Genomic DNA, 20,389 nt, shown 5'->3' with positions numbered 1-20,389 from the left:
TCTCAGAATGCAGGCTTGCACTTTACAGTACAGCCCGCATTCTGAGCCTCCTAATTGGCTGGCTCGGCCCTTCAGAGTGCTCGCCGGCAGGAGAGTGTACTGTTAACAAAAGGTGGGCATATTCTTAGTGCCCCATTCCGATATTTCTTTTCTTTTTTTCTTTGTGTCTGGTTTACAAAGAAACCTTTACAAATTCTTTATCAAAAACAAGGTACAGTATGTTAAAAGTTAATAATTACAATCAGTAATCGCGTGCAACAGAATAAAAAATAACAGTTACCACTCATAAAACATCCTAAAAATACATATGAACAAAAACAAGGCAAAAAGGATAAAACAAAAAGGAGAAAAGAGGAGAAAAGAGAATAATGTAATGAGTGACAAAACTGCATGATATCACTAATCACTCTCAAAAATTGGATGACTCGAAAAGTTAGTGGTTTATCGTGTCTGATTAAGATTCATGACCATGGCTGTTTAGCATCAAGTTCTGTTTTCATGGTCAGAATCATGTCGACGAATAAAGATCGCTTTTCACCAGTGCTTGGTAAGTCATAATTATATGTTCAACCGACTCAGATTGATCCTTTAGTAGACAGAATCTACAATGCGCCATAGTTTCTGGAAGTTTAGTCTTTGTCAAAACCTCACGGGTTGGTCAGAGATTGAGGTCAAGTCGCGAAAAGCTATTTCTTATTGATTTGCCAGGGAATTTTTGTAGGCATTGAGGCAGTTGATTTAGGGTACGCACATCAGTTACACAAGATCCAGTCATTTTTTAGTCTTTTCTTTGCGTGCTGTGGACGGAGAACTAACATGTCTTCAGAGATACCTCCAGACGCCATTATTTGTTTGCATGAGGTCGTCTACATATTCAAGACAAATTGTTTTGAGTATGATTCCTTTTGGCACAGGATCTCAATTGCTGGAGTGTCCTCTTTAGACGGTCTTCCTATAATGCATTAATGATTTCCATTTCTTGATGGATTCGAGAGATTGTAGAGCAAGCTCAAGGCGTATTCTTGCTACCGGGTAGGCAGGAGGCAGGGATAGAATCTTACACCACACCAAACCTTCTAAATAGTGCCATAAATCATCTCGGGTATTCAACATAATTTCACTGCCATAGGTTAAAATCGCTGTTATATTAAGCCTGTAGAAGGTGATAATGGAACTCAATGATAACAATCCATATTTTCTATGTAGTACCCTTCCCTGCCGATCTAAGGAAAGAGCTTTTGCTTCTGTTTGCTCTACCCATTCGTTTTCGACCTGTGATTGGTTCAACAGCACACCCGAATATTTGACTGTATTGACTGGTGCAAGTTTTTTCCCTTCTAGAGAAATTGAGAGATGGGATTGCTTCTTCTTTGATAAGTGTGCTAGTGACAATATTTGTGTTTATGACGCATTCATCTGCAAATCATTACCTAATGCATACATTTCCACTTGTCTCAGTCTTTTTTGTAGCCCGATTTGGGTACAGTCAAGGATGACTAAGTCATCAGCATACATCACTGTGGGGATGTGAGGGTGGACGGAGAGGGAGAGCGGGACGCACGGCCAGAGGAGCCCGCTGTGCCGCGGGCGTGTGCGGCGCCGAACGCAGGCGCCGGGAAGGCGTCCCTGTTAAAGGGAGAGCCTTGTCGGCGTCCCGCGACGGTGCCGACGTTGCAGCCGCGGCGCCGCGGGTGCTCACAGCCGCAGCGCCGCGGATGCCCACGAGGACCGGGTTCACTGGTGCTGCGGCTGGGAGACCCGCGAGCACAACGTACCTCGGCGGCCTCCGGCGGCGAGCGGCGGTGAGGCTCGGGAACTAGAGAGCCCGACTTGTGCCGACCGCTCGGCGTCGGAGGTGCGCCAAGGACAGCTGGGCAAGGACCCATCGGGGGCAGCCAACCAGAACCCCCTCCTTACCTCATGCAGGGCAGACCCAGAACGGTAGCATGGGGCCTCAAGCAGGACGGGCCTCCGGGAGACATGCCTCGAGGGAGACAGTGTTGGGGGGGCGGGGCCAATGGAGAGGGTGTGGCTGACAGCAGGGAGGGGAAGCTAGAGCCAGGCAGCCAGAATAAAGGAGGAGGTGGGGAGGAGGCAGCACTATTCATAGAGGGTGGGTGCCTAGGGTCCCCACCAATCAGACAGGGGGGGAGGGAAGTTGTCCCCGATTGGCCCTTTTTCCCTCCAAACCCCAGGTATAAAAGGGACTGGCCTAATGGCGTTTTTGTTGCTTTTTGCAGGGAGAAGGAGAGGAGAGTGAGAGCAACTGGTGGGCCTATCCGGGTCCGTGAGAGTAGGAGACACTCAAAGAGAAGAGGAACTCCTGGTGCCTTTTACTCACAGTGAAGTAACTGTGGGGTCAACCTGGAGTCCAACTACCTTGGTTAAGACATTGTGTAATAAAGGTCTACAAAACTCCACTTCGCCTACTGTCCTGATTTCTACAATCACATATGCAATTGGGGACTTATTCAATTTCAGAAGATTAGCTATGATGTTGCTTTGATTTTCTGGGAAATCCACTGTCTAGAGGCTGAATAGGGTAGCAGCAAGAAGACAGCCTTGTTCAAGTCCATTCCAAGCATGAATATCTTCAGATAGATAACGCAGCATAGATTGTTGACTTGTCTTTATATGCTTTGTGTTTCAATATGTTTATGATGATCAAGTTAATATTTGTGCCAGTATTTTTGACAAACCTGGTTTGTCTCGGGTCTGATCTTCCTGCTTCTTTTGCCCATTTGTTTAAGTTTCTAAGAAGGAAGGAAGCAGATTCTTTGCCCAGAGGGTCAAGCAGTGCAACCGGGCGGTAGTTTATTGGTAACTTTCTGCCACGCTGCTTGAAGAAGGGGACTAAAATGGCCATTTCCCATGTGATCTTCTCAATTATTGGCAAGATTTGTAAGATGAAATCAGTCCATGCTTCCGGGTTCTTGATGAGCATTTTGCTGCTCAGGCTATCTGGGCCAGTGACCCGAGAAGGGTTCAGTTGGCTTATCTGTCTTAGGATGTCTTGGTTGTATAGTTTTATCAGGATTTATTTGGTTATGGAGATTTTCCGTCCTCTGAAAAATAGTTGTAAAATGTAGAATCCACGTGCCTCCTGGGTCATCTAGTATCAGTCTCTCATTCTGTCAGTAGTTTTCATTTAACAGGCTCCATAGGTGGCTACTGTTCTTATTTCGGTGTGGCGCAAGCATTTTTTCAGCATCATTCTGCATTAGCGTGGCCTGGATAGATTTACACCAATTTCTATATTATTGTTGTTTGAGGCGTTTGATTGTCTTTGCCGGGGAACCACCAGTGCTGGCGCCTTGAGGTGCTTATCTATCTTCTTTTGAAAACGTTTGCTTATCAGCTATCACAATATTAATAGGACACACATTCTACGTGCGCAGACATATTAATTTCCCATCTGCTGTCGCACAGGAAGTGAAGACCCCACTCTATATTAACAGTCATCCGTAACAACAGTGTTTCTGTCTGGCAATGGACCAGTGAAACTTAGCTTGAGGAAACAGGGTGGTTATATAGTCCAGGAAAACTAACCATAATAGAATATGTAACCATCATTCAAGTGTGAACTGGTGAATTGAGGAATAAGAATATTCACATCACTGGAGATCGGGATGAGCAACATCAGTCTCTTCTAGTCTATGGCAACATCTTTTGAAGGATTTGTTGATTTAACACATCATTCCTTCATGTATATTAATTTTGTTGTTTTGTGGAGTGCTTTGTCCTGAAAAAGACATGTATCAGTCACATTTTGACTAGATCCATCTACCGCCAAAGCTACCGATATATAGATCTATCGGGTGAACACCTTGGTTTTGAGATTGATTAATGATTTTTCAATTCTAAGTTATTTTATCATGTGATGAATGCTTGTAATTTTGCATTTTTGTGATTTTGTTTACATATCTCATTTATTTTTAATTTTTCAACTTTTGCTTCATTAAGTTTTTGCATTTTTGTATTTTTGGTTTTTTGGTCTTTAGCTTTGTTAGTTTCAGTTTCTCATGAAATGGTTGCTAAGTCTTGTAAGACTATTTAGTGTCTTTATGCAGTAAGACATGTTTTGCTTTTCAATGCATTTTAACATTGATTATATAGTTTTGCTATGTGTAGTTTGTTTACAACCGGTAATCTGCAGCCTCGTTCCACGTGATTCCCTTCACTTGGTGAAAGTTCTGTTTTCTGGGTTTTTACCCTTGTGCCATCAAGCATACATTAGATTTACACCATGCATATAGGGTATTTTATCTATTCTTTTTGTTTGTGTACATGTTTGCTACAATGTGAAAGCCTGGTATGCAATATGGCTAAATTTCCCAGATCATCATGTTTCTAAATCACTTTGATGTTAATAAAATGGTTTGTATAACTTTGCTCTGACTTTGCTTCCCTCTCAGCAACTCATTGTAAATCTGTTCTACATTATTATTTAATGCCTGTGGATATCCGTGTGACACACATCCTCTTGTTCTTCAATTAGTTTGATTGTCTTCCAGCCATCTTCTTGCTCTGCCTTACAGAATTTTCTTATGTTCTTGCGTAGCCCAGTTTTTAAAATTGCAATTTGACTGTTATATGTATGGTGATGTTTAATTTTCCCTTTCCTTTTGGTCTTATTTGGTAGAATAAATGTTTAAGTACCCAGTTATATTACAGCTTCTCATTGTCTATTAAAGATGTTGCTTGATAGGTGCTGTTTAGAGTTTTCACTTGTTTTTCTGATATTCTTAATCGATTAGAACCGGTGTTTACTTCCAGAGGATGATCATACTCTATTTTTAATGCTGATATATGAAGGGACCATTCAATAGATATTCTGTTGTGGTCACTAGAATCGGTCTTGACGTTTCCAAATTGTTTTATCGCCTCTGTGATTTCTTTAGAGGTATGTATGTAGTCCAGATGAGCCGTAGTCGAGCCTCTCGACCAAGTCGGTTTAGACGGGATATCTTCGGGCATGTACCCATTCATTAGTATTGGACCTCTTTTTTCCATTTCTTTGGACCAGATTTGGGCCCTCCTTGGGAGATTCCCCATTTTGGTCTTCTGTCATTTTTTATCGATTAGAAGTTGAGGACTCCACAAACTATTAGATATATTTTGATGCATTTGTTACAGGTATCATCAATAGATGTTAAGGCTGAGTCGATGAGTAGATCCAGATTAACTGTAATCGGGTTCCAATAGATGTTAAGGATCCCCAATAGGCTTTTTAATTTTCCTGCATAGGTCTTTTCCTCCTTAACTTCTGTGGAGCACACCGGGTTCTTGTATTCAATTATGGTATATTGCATCCATGAATTTGGGTTTATGTTAATTTGTGGGGGTCTTGCCAGGGCTCGGCCCCTACATTTATTTCTGAGCCCCGCCACTTATTTCTAATCCTAGCTTGAATATGTTGTTATGTTGTGGTCTTGTGGCAACTTTATTATTTTAACTGTCAGTCATAGTGATATAAGCGCAACAGTGCGCACTGACCTTGGTCTCTTCATCCTGGGCTGGCTCATCGTTATTCATGAGTTTGATAACCTGGGTTGGCAGGCAGGGCTATTTATACATTTTCATGAATACCAATGAGTTAGAAGGTGACATTGTTGGGCACTGATGCTGGCCAGGCCCGCACACTGGGCAAATGAGCCTGCTTTTCATTTCTGCAAATCTACTGTAATAACCAGCAAAGGGGGTTGACAACAATAGGACAGACACCTGCCAGCAGCCACAACACAGGGGCAAGGTCAGTGGAAAGGCCAATATCAAAGAGGATTCAGTGCCTAGCATGAGGGCCAAACCAAGGAAGATGATGTTGCTGCAGTGTTTGACAAGCACGTTCATCAGTTCAGTAATGATTTTTGTCTGCATTTTTCCAATAATTTACCATAGAAGGAAAGCATTTTGGCTCCTATTTTCTATTGTTAGTTTGTTAAAATGTACCATTTGCCACTGAGAGAATCAGAGCAAAATATTAATAATGACATGTTATAAAGAAACACTTAAATATTTATATTATTTCAAGACACAATATGTTATATCGAATGGGATCTGTAAATCACACCATGCATCGGTCACCCTCAATGAACCTGTGGTATTTGCAGCCTTACCCCAATTATGTTGGTATTGTATGGAGAAGGCATGGGTGTTGTCAGTGCCTGCACTGATGTGTCAGTGACGTGCAAGAACATATTTGGGGCCCGGGACTTATTTTCTTACAAATTAAGCGCTGGTTGCTGGTCGTTTGCTGCTCTTCATTTTGCAGTCACACACCACAACACTAAACGAATATACTGGTTCAGAATGCACTTAATATAATTTGCCACACGATGGCAGTCCTTCCTAACATTTCTAGTTCATTCTGGCCTATGTCTGCAGTTCTGTTCATTGGTCCATGGTACCAAAGTCTATTTACTGGGACATGACCTAGCCAAAGATCACCTGGCTGAGAAACCTGAGGAGGATCTGTGGCTAGATACATTGGCCCTCATTACAACTCAGGCGTTAAGGGTTTAACGGCGCCGTCGGCGCCGTTAACCCTTAACGCCTGATTCACATTTTAACGCCTGCTTTTTGCAGGCGTTAAAATGCAAGGCGCTAAGCCACCTTAGTGCTAATTACGGCACCGTAATTTACGGTGCCGTAATTAGCGCCTTCCCCACTCCCATTATGCCCTATGGGGCAAAAATGGGAATGGGGAGGGGGCCATTGGTGAATGGGGAATTACCGCCCCACTCACATTGTAATGGGGCGGTAATTCCGCCATCCACCATGGCGGAATCGTAACCTTAGCGGCATGGACCATGGTGCTAATAGCACCATGGTCCTCCGCCAAGGTTGTAATGAGGGCCACTGTCTTTAGTCTCCAGTCTACAGAGATGTGTGAGAATACACAGCATCAGCTTCAACAGAGCATGAATGTTATGTTATGTGGCACTTGTATAGCGCCCACCGCCATTGGTATGTCCTCAAAGCGGTTCACCCATGAGGGAGAGTCAGGTGGGAGGTCTGGGGAAAATGTAGTAAATGTTCTTCGCTGTACATCAAATATCTGATCACTGACTTATTATGTTATGCGGTTTTCTTAAGCACTGCTTGCAGTGAGCACAATTGCCCAATGCAGACATGTCAGCGCTAGTATCCGGAAGCGAATGACAGAACTAAGATGTTCTGTCGTGTATGAAATTAATCCAATTTACAAACCATATAATTTTTGGTTTTGGCGAATGCCACAAAATTGCTGAAACCATTGTTACAGAAGCGAGAGAGGGGGAGAGGGAATGGGGGTTCTGAACTGAGAATATCTGGTCGCCATAGCAACGGGCAATCCCATGGCATGAAACTGTCAAATCATTAAAAGCTATTTTTCCTGACTCCTCTGCTGTACTACCCAGTGAGACGTTCCCTAACAATATTTGCTCCAATTGGCAGCTTTGTAAGAAGCAAGTTGCGTTCCGGGATTTCCATTTCCCAGCTGCGCAGTGATTTCTTATTGGGCTATTTTGGGTTCATTTTTATGAACGATTGGGATATTTTTGTACAACTTTTGATGGCAGATCTGCTTTTTAGTCCTCCTGGGGCTGTCTTTCTACACCAAACCCGCGTCCACTCTCCCCACCCCTGCGCTCTCTTCTACTATCCCCTCACTCAATGCACAGATTTCATAGTGGGATAGTTTGGGCTGTTTTTCAGGGAGAATTTGACTATTTTGGGCAATCTTTGACAGCAGACCTGTTTTTGTCCTCCTGAGGCTGCCTTTATACAACTCGCCCACCCACCCTACCTCCACTCTCTATACCCCGCCCACCCACCCTACCTCCACTCTTTTTACCCCACCCTACCTCCACTCTTTCTACCCCACCCACCCACCCACCCACCGTACCTCCAGTCTTTCTAGTGCACCCACCAACCTTAACTCCACTCTTTCTACCCCACCTACCCACCCTACCTCCACTCTTTCTACCCCACCCACCCACCCTACCTGCACTCTTTCTACCACACCCACCCACCCTACCTCCACTCTTTCTACTCCGCCCACCCAACTTACCTCACTCTTTCTACAACACCCACACACCCTACCTCCACTCTTTCTACCCCACCCACCCTACCTCCACTCTTTCTACCCCACCCACCCACCCTACCTCCACTCTCTCTACCCCACCCACACACTGTACCTCCACTCTCTCTACCCCGCCCACCCACTGTACCTCCACTCTCTCTCTACCCCACCCAACCTCAACCCACCCACCATACATCCACTCTCTCTACCCCACCCAACCTCAACCCGCCCACCCTACCTCCACTCTTTCTGCCCCACCCGCCCACCCTACCTCCACTCTTTCTGCCCCACCCACCCACCCTACCTCCACTCTTTCTACCCCACCCACCAACCCTACCTCCACTCTTTCTACCCCACCCACCCAACCTCCACTCTTTCTACCCCACCCACCCTACCTCCACTCTTTCTACCCCCACCCACCCAACCTCCACTCTTTCTACCCCACCCACACACCGTACGTCCACTCTTTCTACCCCACCCACCCTACCTCCACTCTTTCTACCCCACCCACACACTGTACCTCCACTCCCTCTACCCCCACCCACCATACATCCACTCTCTCTCTACCCCACCCAACCTCAACCCGCCCACCCTACCTCCACTCAAGCTATTGTCACCCAACCACCTACCCCCACCCATTCTCTCTACCCCACCTTAACCCCATGCTCTCTAGCCCTGCCTGCCCACTCTATCCCTACTCTCTCTACCCTCACACACCAACCCTAACCCACTCTCTCTACTGCCACCCACCTACCCTACCTCCACACTCTTTACCCCATCCACCCTACCTCTGCTCTTTTTACTCTCACTCACCAACTATACCCCACTCTCTACCACCAGCCACCCATCCTACCACCCCTCCCTCTACCCCACCCACCCTACATCCACACTCTCTACTGACACCCACCAACCCTACCCCACTCTCTCTAAGCCCTCTCCCCGTTCCTCTCACACTATCACTTTATTTCTTACCATCTTACTATCAACCTTTCTGACTCAAATGTCCTCTTGCTCATCCTCGAGGGCACAATCTCTCAATAGTTTCCCCCCTTGCTCTATTCTGCTTCCTTCTTATTCTCTTGTACACCTGCGCCCCTTATCGCATCCTCCTTTGAAACTTTGCCCTCTCCTCCTTGCACCCTGGGGCCTACAAAAGTAAAAGAACAGCAGTAAATGCCAAAACGATTGGCTTTGAGAATGCTTGTTTCATGCATACCAGTATGTCCCATTTCATTATGGATATACAGATCCAGTGCTGTTTTTAACTTTGCATCCTGGGAAGTGTAGTTCTTATCATTGGGAAATACAGGCTGTCAAGTCTCAGGTTCTGAAGTTAAAAACAGGACTGGACTAGCATCTCCCAAATGCAATTTCAAATGTTTCTTTAATCTTTTTCCTGAAACTGAGATATTAGTTGATGGGGCAGAGAGCTTTTGTCGCAGCATGCCATTCATTGCACCAAGACGGGATGTTAGGGAGAATTCTCAGAAATGTGCTAATTCCTCTCTACCTTAGAGATCCCCAGCACTTTTGCTGGACTATAGGACTTTTCATTTCTAACCTGGAGAGGGGGAGACCTTTATCCCACTCTCTCGTATTTTTCTGTGATTTTAACTCTTTTGGTTGTGGAGTCTGACATAGGCATCATCATTTTACATTGTGACACACAGCACCTTCAGTGCAGCGGCGCAGGGAAGTCTTTCAGATTTCCCAAAGGTTTAAATACCTTCTCTTGGATAAACTACTGCTTCCAAGAGCAGTGAAGTGAAATTGACTTTACTTACATTTGTAACTGTCTAGACCCATCACACTATCTTGCTATAGGGTGCTGGAGGGGTTACCTAGTATCCCCTTTGTCTAGTTTCTTATGTAACATTTTTATGTTACCCTTTCTACAATTAATGGCTGGTGGCAGTGATTTACTTTTTACTACTGTTGTGTGTTTTTATCGCGGCCTGCGTTCGCAGCTGCAGTGAAGCAAACATGGGTGTCCATTTTGTGAAAATCGACCCGGTTTTTTTCCATTTCTTGTTGTAAATGTCCTTCTTGATATTTACTCTGCACGCCAAACCAGGTTTGGTCCCTTTGTTCATTTAGTCTCTGGCGGGATTTATGAGTGTAGCCTGCCTCTGGCTCCAGAGTGTCTGGCAGGGCAGGAAGTGAGGGAGGTGCCTGAAACTCCACGTGCTTAATCCCATTGGTTACGGGAATGCACCCAAATGTAATTGGCCAGCTGGCTGTCCGGCAAAGACAGCCACCCTACTGGTTGATTGGCAACTAGGCTGGAATGAATGGGAGAATCCTGCATAAAAGGCGAGGCTTTTTGGCTTGGAAGCAGAATCGACTACTGGACGAAGGAATCCGAAGAAGAACTTGGAAGAGATGCCTGCTGCCACTCCTGGACCGTTGGTTTGCCCGGTGAAGCCCTGCTGCTGTGCTGAAGCTCCGAATTCGCCTCGACTAGAGAAGCCCTGCAAGGACGACTTCTCCCATGAGTTGGTGGGACCAACCAACTCCAAAGTGGACTCGTCTGGACATCCTCTCAGAGCTGGCTGTACTTCCTTACTGCTGCAGGAACCGAAGTGGCAGGTAGAGGAACACCAGATTGGAGGGCATCACTTTTAAGTTGGACCCGAGCTGCTGGAAGATCCTCCGGACTCCCAGGAAGCAGGACTGACTAAGCATGAGCCACCTCAACAGAGTGCTGGACCACAGATGCGAGGAAAGTCCAAAGTGGTATCCGAAAACCCGCAATGGTGCTATTTTCTGAGACGAGAGGAGCTGAAACCGCAAAGTGACACTGATTTGAAGATTACCGGTTGCTGTCGTTGACCGTCCCATTGCAGTGCAGGAGTCCCCAGAAGTCCTCCCTCTTGTCCCATGACTGAGGTACAGGAACAACAGGATCTGCAGAGCTGCACAAGAACAGAAGCCAGCTGGAACCATTTCTTCTAACCAAAGGTACTATACAGACTTACCTCTTGTTGTGTAGCCTTACTTTGAGACTTGTCTATGTTGCTCTTGTAGAGTTGCTTGCATCTTCTAATCTCACAACCCTAAACAGCTTGTGGCCCTACAATGATTCTACTTTTCTAGAAAGACTTCTAAAACATTCTGCAAGACTTTTACTTACCTTCAAGAAGTGCTTCAGCTCACCTAGACTTTTGCCCAATAGACATTGGCGGTCCTGGCTTGCTGAATGACTCTTCTTCCCTCTGACATTGTGTTTTACCTATCCTCCCACTAAGGGGTTAACTTACTTTGCATTGGGGGTTCAAAAGTGCTTACCTGCTTGAGAGTATTTGTGTGATCTCTTGTCTTAATCTAATACCCCTTTTCTTTGACACCAATCTCAGTATTGCTCTAAATGTACCAGTGATTATATTAATGTCCACAGTGTCCTAACTATTTAAGTCACCTGAGGGTGTAGGAAGTGTCTGTGTATCATCCCCAATGGGTATTTACTGATTTAGTGTGTATTTTGGAGTGTATTTGTGTGTTACTATTATATTGCCCCTTCTGAAGAAGGCTTATTTATTATTAATTGTTTAATCAAGAAACCTTGATTATAAGTGTTTATTTGGATACTTGTCATTGTGAATCTCTGTGTAACCACCCTACTGCTCGCATTGACCCCTTTTGGGATAGGTCTGGCTGCTCAACCACACTACCAACCTGTGTAGTACAGACTTCTACAAAAGGTTGAGTTCCTATTACCAGGTGGTCATGGTTGTTGTAGTGCTCCCTAAGGATACTACACCAAATCTTGCTTAAAACTTCAGAAGGGTCTTCCACCAGTATGTGCCCTCCTAAATAGGCGTAGGCGAAAGTACAGCCAGCAAAACAAAATTGGAAAAATTCTCCCCAATCCCATTTCTTCATCAGAATGTTTTTTTACCTGTTTTGCCAGTTTCTTAGGTAAATTTCGTTTTCCTGATGTTGAGTATTTTAAAACAAAATTTTGTGGCAGAAAATGAAATTTCGGGCGGGAAACAATTTGCAATTTCATTTTCCCATAAAAATACATTAGTGTTAATCCCAAAACATTGGGTGCCCCTCACACACCTCAAAATAATTCAATTTCAAGGAAAGAATACAATTTCAGTCGCAGGAAAAAAGCCTAAAATTGACAATTTCGCCACATGGACAAAATTGGCAAATTTGGGAATTTAGCTCTGAATTTGCAAATTTTTCTGCGGGCTGAATTTCGAGCATTTTTCGCCAGCCCTTTTATGAATTGTCAACAAAGAGCATTGGGAAAAGTGAAGCGTATGCAGTAGTCGATGCAATCGGTGTAGAATGAGATTATGGAACAGGGAACAGAATCCCTGAGAATAAGGAAACCATAAGGAAACAATGACATTAATATGGAGCAGAGAACTGAATTGTGCGTACTTAGAACACTCTGATGAGTATAAGATTTGCAACAACTGAAACCTACAAGGACATGCAATATAAATTGACAAATTGAAAAGAATGGAGACCCTAAGGAACTACTGCATGTATCAACCGGACAAGTAGAAGACCTAATATATAATAACCGCCTTGAGAAAGCACAGCGAGCGAAAACATTGTGGCCATAGGAGTTGACGGTACATTAGACTAATATGTCAGGTTGACATGTCACCAATCTACTAACACACTGCTATATGTGATTTAACAAAACAGATTATATGCTACTAGTCAACATATACAATCTTTGGCAGTGTAAATTATGCATTACGTGTTATATCTGTGGGAGTTGGGCTTATAACAAGGGAAACTGTTTTTACACTAGCCTCAGAGCAGCTGAGAGCTTTACAACGGGGTGGGGGCAGCACTGGGCTTCGCATTTTATACAGTAGTGAATATATATGCTGCTGTGAACATATCCACCATTCACACCCTGACAGCGTAAGTTTGGAACACAGGCTGTATTCACTGGTATAAGCCTGGTACAAGCTGGCATTTCAAGCAGCCTGATTGTCTCTCGGCCTGTGCCCCTACCCGTCTCTCCCCTTCCTACATTGTCTGATCCCACAATGTCCCTTAGCAACCACGATGATCACCCGCAGGTGCTAAGGGCACGTTTGATTAAAAACAAAAACAAAAGAAAATCAAATCTTCCTGGTTTATCCCTGAAGCCGTGCTCCTGAAGTCCCTTATTCATTTTGATGATGGTCATCAACAAGGAAAACATACTTTAGAAATACATCGCGGCATCAGGCAGCAACGCATATGATTTTTTTTTCCAAATTCAAAACATGCCCTTAGCATGTGCGTGTGAGCTATGAAAGTTCTAGTGGTGATATTTCCATAAGCGGTGGCCGACCGGGTCGGCAAAAGCGCAGCCGCCCACGTTAAGGGACCCTCGCTATACTCTGCCCTTAACTTGTGTGGAGGCCTGTTACTAGGATTGTCGGCCTGTTGCTTTGGTAATATTGCCTCAATAATATTGCAGAACTTGGCATAGCCTCCATTGACATAACAGCATAATAAAACATCCCAAACCCTAGCATATGTTCTTAAAACATAGTGTGATGTCATGTAGCATACCGTAAAATAGCAGAGCATAGCATAAATCACAAGAGCCATGCAGCATTATGCGCCGTTAGGAGAGTACCCAGGGGTTGCTGAGGAAAAAGTGAGATGGAGGGTAGTTTGCAGAGGCTGCTCCTAGCAAAATATATAACTCACAGAAAAAAACACAACGTTTCCCAGCGATTGAGGTAATGTTGCCTACCGGTTATTCTGCCAACACCAGGCTGTCTTTCTCCAGCTTCCCCGGCTGCGTGCGCTCCCAAGCTATGGCCGATGATATGCACATTGGAAGGCGAGTGGTCGAAATTGTTCTGATGATAAAACACAACAATGTATTAATATTTACTCATTTGGTAGAGATCCTTCGCTTTCCAGCCCCTTGCCAGTGTTTCACAAGGGTGATAACTACCCTCTTAATAAGGCTGTCCTGCTGATCTACCCTGAAGTGAGGGGTCTTGGTACATGGTCGCGGTTGTGGAAATGAATTTGTGGAGAGGGACTATAACATCTTTCACCACCGCAACCAATGCCATATTGATGAAAAGCCAAGTATTACCATGCTGACTTGTGTGCACACCCTAGGTGACCACATATCCAGCATCGATCCGAAAGCACTCCCACCCTACCTGAGACTAGGTGACCTGCTCCCTAGTGTCTCCTGCCCTAGTTGTTTGTAAATCCCTTGCTTCCAAATGCCCATCCTCACCCGCCTCTGTTAGCTCCCAGATCCCTTTATCTCTGATTTCCCCACTGTGTTCTTCACCCTATGTTTGTAAAGTGCTCCGTTCGCTTCCCAAGGGTAGGTCTGTGCTCAGTAAATACTAGGGGTGTTGCTAGGACTGGAAAATATCCGGGGCTACGCTAAAGTCGGGATTGTCGGGGCTTCTATCTGGGGCTACATCCAAAAGACCCGGGGCTATAGCCCCCTCAGCCGCCCCCTAGCAACGCCTCTGATAAATACCCTAATAATGATCCCAATGACCACTGTGTGAGTGACGCTTATCTGTGTAAACATCTCCAGCATCAAGTGGTGGCTGGTGAATTTTTGAATTGGAGGGGTGTAAATATTTGCCTCAAATATGAGACAGTGACCAAGGAGTGGGGGAGGGTCAAAGGGGTTCTTCCACAAGAACGTTTTTTTTTAATAATGGGTTAAATGGTGCATTATACAGTACACCTTCTGTGAAAAGTGGGTGAAAAGCCACAGTTTGCAATTGGTTTTGCTGAGGGGGCCTCATTCCCACCACCCCCAGCATACCCCCAAGAGGGCAGATGCCACCCACTGAAGCAGCCCCACAGACCATAACTGAATGGTTTTACCAAAGTAATCATGAAGAGGCGATATGGCTGAACACACACATACAGGCATTAGGCAGGTGCAAAAGAACACACATGAACTGATTATAGAAACCTAAAAGTAACTAACATGAACAGCTATGAAAATAAAGATGGAAGCCACAGCGGCATTGAAATGAATGGAAGACATTGGAAAGGCTCAAAACACAGGGAGAGGCCTCACACACTGATTTCCCTGAGAAAGGCAAAGCAGAGCTGACAGTGCAGTCGCTGTGCCCAAACTTGCCAAGGTCGCTGGGAGAGGGTGTTTCGAGTCAACAGAAAAGATAAAACACCTGCAAGGGCTGGGAGCCAAAATTCTTCATAAATGCAAGCAGAGAGCACACTTCTGCGGTCCCTACACATGTGAACCGAACATGGGGAACAAGGCCCATTCATCCGAGGCAGGCAGAAACTGTTGTGCCCATCAAACTGAAGAATGAATATGCAAACACATAACACAGCATGAAGCTGGAGGCTGCAATGTCCTTGCTCAGGGCCAGAGGAGTCAGAGAGGTGGAAAACTGATGAGAAACAGACAGGACCCTGACGCCATTCTCTCCACCCATCATTGTGCCCACATGCTGGTGAATTTCCCAAGCTGAGAAGGCTCACACTGGCCTCCTGTGAGTGGTGTCAGTCAGAGCTACACGATATGGCCAGGCCAATAAGATCACCTGTCCCCTATATGATGTGAATGTGTCTATAATGTTCAATAATGTTCATCCAATCCCATTCCATCTAAGGTCCAGGAGTGTAACTTTTGGTTGTCAGGTCACAGCAGCATAAAACCTCACTACCAGTCTGTAATGAGTTGAGAATGCATTAGCACTGCAGTATTCCATGTGCCGATCCCTGCTATTGAAAATGTATTAAAAAATGACAGCAGTAATTTGTCACATTTCTGGACTCCTCCAGTTCTTGGCACAGATGATTTATCTCGAGCCAGTCTCTGGTTCTTAATTCCGCTTCAAAGTGGCAGCAAAGGATGGTTGCTAATGCCTTCGGCCAGAGATCAGAAGGTGGGGGTGGCGGGGGTTCCATGTGATATTTTCGCCGCAAAAATATCGGCATACAAAAATGTTGCCATATTTCTGCGGCGAAAATAACACATGGACCCTGCGGGGGACACCCCCGCAACGCCTGCACCTAATATTTTTTACACCAAAAATATCGCCTATGGCCGTTCCCGACGACCATATGTACGGCGATATTTTTGGTGGCGAAAATATTACCTAATACCGTGGCGGGGTGTGGGAGGGACCGCCAGTCCGATAGCTTCAGCAGTCCCATGGAGTTGTTGTAAGTATGGGCCCAGAAATCTGACAAATACGGGTGGGAGGGAACTGGGGGAACAGCTATGTTTTTTGTCAGTAGTTTTTTGTTTCTGCATAAAGGTTATCGGTTTGTTAGGCTGTCAGTTTGGGCAGTCAGCTTATACAGTCAGCTTAACTTGCAGATGAAAAAACCTTTGAAACATGTATAATGGTTTCCCTGTGAGTTAGGTAATTCAGCTAGGTTCATGGATAATTATTTAATTGTTTACCTGGGTATATTCGTTACCGGAAGAAGCTACCTTATATCATGGTTTTCTGATTTACCACGTGGAGGTACATCTCTATAAGGTGACGCTATAGAAAAGGGACCACAAGATTTATTGGATGACCCTGTTAGGAGACAGGAAGGCGGCCGTATGATATGATATGATATGGCATTTGTAACGCGCCTATACACAAGTGTTTCAAGGCGCGACGAGGCAGGGGGGGGGGACAAGGGGAAGACAGACAACGATCCTACTAGGCCAGGTGTCATTCAGACCGCGCAAGTGCAGGGGTAGGGGGAAGGGAAAAAGTGCAAGGGGAAGGGGGGGAGGAGTGCAGTACAAATAAGTAGAATACATAGTAACAAGTATACATGTTATGTTTGTATTGTTATGTTTTGGTGTATTGTGGGGTTTGAGAGTTCCCTCTAAGTATTGGCACTTTCACTCAAAGTATTAGGTTGTGTTTTCTTTGTAGGGTTTGTGACGTCACATGTGAGGTTGATGAGTAGGACTTAAAGTGCTTAGGTGGTGGATTATATTTAGGTGAACTGTGGCTAGCATTGTCACGAGGAGCAAATGAAAGACTTGTACATTGGCCCTTCAGGGACAAGAAAACAGAGAGGGCGGTGCGCGCAGCACGCTCTTGTTGATGCTGGAGGGCCGAAGAGGCCTGTTGGGATTTTCGGAGAATTGGTTCAACATTTATGCTAATTGAGAAATGCATTGTGATCCATAGTGGAGCACAGAGTTGGTGGAGAACATATTGAGGTTTTGAAGTTTTGCAAAATGGGAAACACAATGAATGAATGAAAAGAAATTAAAAAAATAATAATAAAAAAAGTGTGACATTATTGGGGTGGGCTCGAGAAGCACATGGAAGAATGGTGAATTGGCGTACGGTGGAGATTAAAGTGAAGGCGGCTTGTGGTGTGTGTTTTTTGAGTGCATTTACACATGCAGTGTATGCTCAGAAATACAGTAATCGTGTGCGTGTCCTTTTTTCCATTCTCTCTCTCTCTCTCTCTCTCTCTCTCTCTCTGTCTGTCTCCTGCTGCGGCAGTCCCCTGGTTGATATCTGTCTTTTTTATGTGTCTAAGAGGGCTGCTCTGCTTTGTCTATGGAAAGGCGAAAACCCTCATGTAGAGCAAACAGTTTCCTTTTTTTAAAGGACTTGAAGAAGATCATTTTCCTGCCAGCAGGCACTGGGAAGCCATGGGCAGTGAGGAAGAGGGGAAACTCAGGTCGGCAGAGTTGGCTCTAGCTAGCTCAAAAGACAACGGTACATGCGGCTGGTTTTCCAACCTTTGTTTTGGGACAACATGAGATAAAATTAAGTAGGCAAAAGGAAAATGCATTGAGCATCTCAGTAGACAACTGGAGTGTGATACATGGTGCCAGCCCCCAACGAAGCAACATGTTTAAGTGGAATGGGTCTGGGAGAGGCAACACACAAAGGAATTTGAATATAGGAAGAGAAGAGCCTGTGATTGTCAACTTTGATTAAGTGACAAATGATGGCAATGTGATTATTATGCATTGGGGAAAAGTGCATGAAATGCAGGCCTTGTAAAGTGCGAAGTAAGGGAGACATGGTTTGTTGGCAATGAGGACCCATTATTGTGCTCACATGCTGGTGAATTTCCCAAGCTGAGAAGGCTCACACTGGCCTCCTGTGGGTGGTGCCAGGTGGAGCAACCCTATATGGCCAGGCCAATTAGATCACGTGTACCCTATAGGACGTCAATGTGTCTATACTGTTTACCCAATCCCATTCCATCTAAGGTCCAGGAAAGTAACTTTTGGTTGCAATGCCACAGCAGCATAAAACCTCACTACTAGCCTCTAATGAGTTGAGAATGTATTGGCACTGCAGTATTCCGTGTGCCTATCCCTGCTTTTGAAGATATATCAATAAAAGCAATAATTTGTCTCATTCCTGGATTCCTCTGGTTCTTGGCACAGGGATTTCCTTCGAGCCAGCCTCTGGTTTTTAATTCCGCTTCAGTTTTGTAGGGTAATTCTTGAAGAAATCCCATAGATGCAACTCACCAACAGTGCACAGGAGCATTTAGCCACATATTTTCATGATGCCTTTTCCAACAATGTATGGCAGCATAAAAACATTTTATGCTTGCTGTGCCCATACATTTTGCCTACTGCACCAACATAATACATCATGTCCGTAATGATACTATGCGAAATCACGATCAAGTTGGCTCTGCCAATACAGGCCTATATACACACATAACAACATACTCATGTTGGCTTTGTCATTGAAACGTCCATGCCACAATTAAAATCAATGTCCGAACCAGCTGCACCAATGTAGGCCAGTCTAGATATGTAATAACACGCATCATGTTTGCTTTATCTGAAAGACCCAGTAAGAAAATGCCATACCACAGTAAGAAATGATAGTTTAACTGGTTGCAGCAAAATATCTGTGTAACCACATAGCAATACTTATCGTGCTTGCTTTATCATAAATGCAGAGTAAGAAATGTCATGCCACAGTAGGAAATGGCTAGACTGGCTGCACCAAAATCCCACTCTAGCCACATAATAACACTTATCATGTTTACTTTATCAGAGTTGCCCAGTAAAAAATCATACCACAGTAAGTAGCGGATAAACTGGTGGCACCAAAATGTCAGTTTAGCCACGTAATTACACTTATCATGATTCTTGTATCATAGATGCCCAGTAAAACATATCTCCTCCACCCAAATTTAGCGTCTCGGGCAGAGCAAACACAATAACTCACACATTCACTCACTCATTCAAAAACACACTCACACAGAATTAATTCGCTCATTCACACACACAGCATTTGTTCACGCATTCACATGAGCTTGACTACTGTAACAGCCTCCTTTGAATCTGCCTGCCTCTACTCCCCGTCCTCTGCAACTCATCCAGAATGGAACTGTGAGACTTGTCCTTGGCATCAAGCCCAGGGATCGTATCCCTCTAGTACTGAAATCTCTTCATTGGCTCCCAGTGGCTGCAAGGATCAAGTTCAAGACCCTTTGCATCGTCCACAAGGCCTACTGGGGCCTGGGACCAAAATATCCACAGCTTTCTCTTCTGAAGTATCTTCCTACTCGAGCACTTCATTCCTCCACCTCCAACTCCTTGAGGGTCAGCCGCTTTTCCAAGCAACACGTTGGGGGCAGATCTCTCTCTTCAGCTTGTGTCTCCCTCTGGAACAGCCTCCCTGCCTCTCTGAAACATGAACAGAACCATCTCAGGTTCTGGAAGCAGCTCAAGACGTTCCTCTTTGCTTCTGCCTTTTCTCTTTCTCTACCTTGCTGACCTCCTGTCTGATATTGCACTGGCTACCTGGCTACCCTCTGAACCATGGGCCCAGATGCCTGCCTTCCCAGATGCACACCTGCACTACCCACCTGGCAACCCTGGACTTGGGGCTGTATCTGCATCCCCACAACCCCCCCCTACTTGCACTTATCTGTCACCTGTATTCTGCACGTTATCCTTGCACTGCCACCTGCTGGCCCCACTTCTTGTTTTTAATGTTTATCCTATGTCTGCCAAATGCTCCTCCTCCCCTTCCACTGACACTTCTCTCCTTCCCTCTCCCCTGCACTTGCGCATTCTCAATGTCACTGGGCCTAGTAAGATCGCTGTCTTGTTCCCTCTTGAAACCCTCCTCGCATCGATGTGCCTTGAGCCAATTGTGCATAGGCGCGATATAAATAAAATACCATACCATGTCACCCAACCACCCATACATCATACACTCACTCATTCACACACACATAAAAACAAACATAACATCCAGAGTCATATAAACAAAATACAATTCTGCTATAACCTTCAGTCCTGGTCTGGATCCTGCTGCTTGCTATGATGCCACCTCCCATAACGTAAGCCCTCTGGATCCCTCGCACAAGGAACCAGAAAGC

General features: G+C 45.0%; 1 protein-coding gene across 2 annotated transcripts in view; it reads right to left on the bottom strand.

The window, feature by feature from the left end:
- The window catches only part of LOC138473263 (pancreatic triacylglycerol lipase-like), a 241,481-nt gene that overhangs the window by 94,640 nt on the left and 126,452 nt on the right, over window positions 1-20,389 (bottom strand). For both annotated transcript variants that reach the window (XM_069611902.1, XM_069611901.1), the window contains exon 6: window positions 13,788-13,896. In XM_069611902.1, coding sequence (XP_069468003.1) covers window positions 13,788-13,896 — 109 coding nt within the window. The remainder of the gene's footprint in view (window positions 1-13,787; window positions 13,897-20,389) is intronic.

The sequence above is a fragment of the Ambystoma mexicanum genome, chromosome 8, assembly GCF_040938575.1.
Source record: "Ambystoma mexicanum isolate Mex_15411 chromosome 8, UKY_AmexF1_1, whole genome shotgun sequence".
In the NCBI taxonomy this organism is placed as follows: domain Eukaryota; kingdom Metazoa; phylum Chordata; class Amphibia; order Caudata; family Ambystomatidae; genus Ambystoma; species Ambystoma mexicanum.
This window is presented reverse-complemented; position numbering and strand designations above follow the sequence as displayed.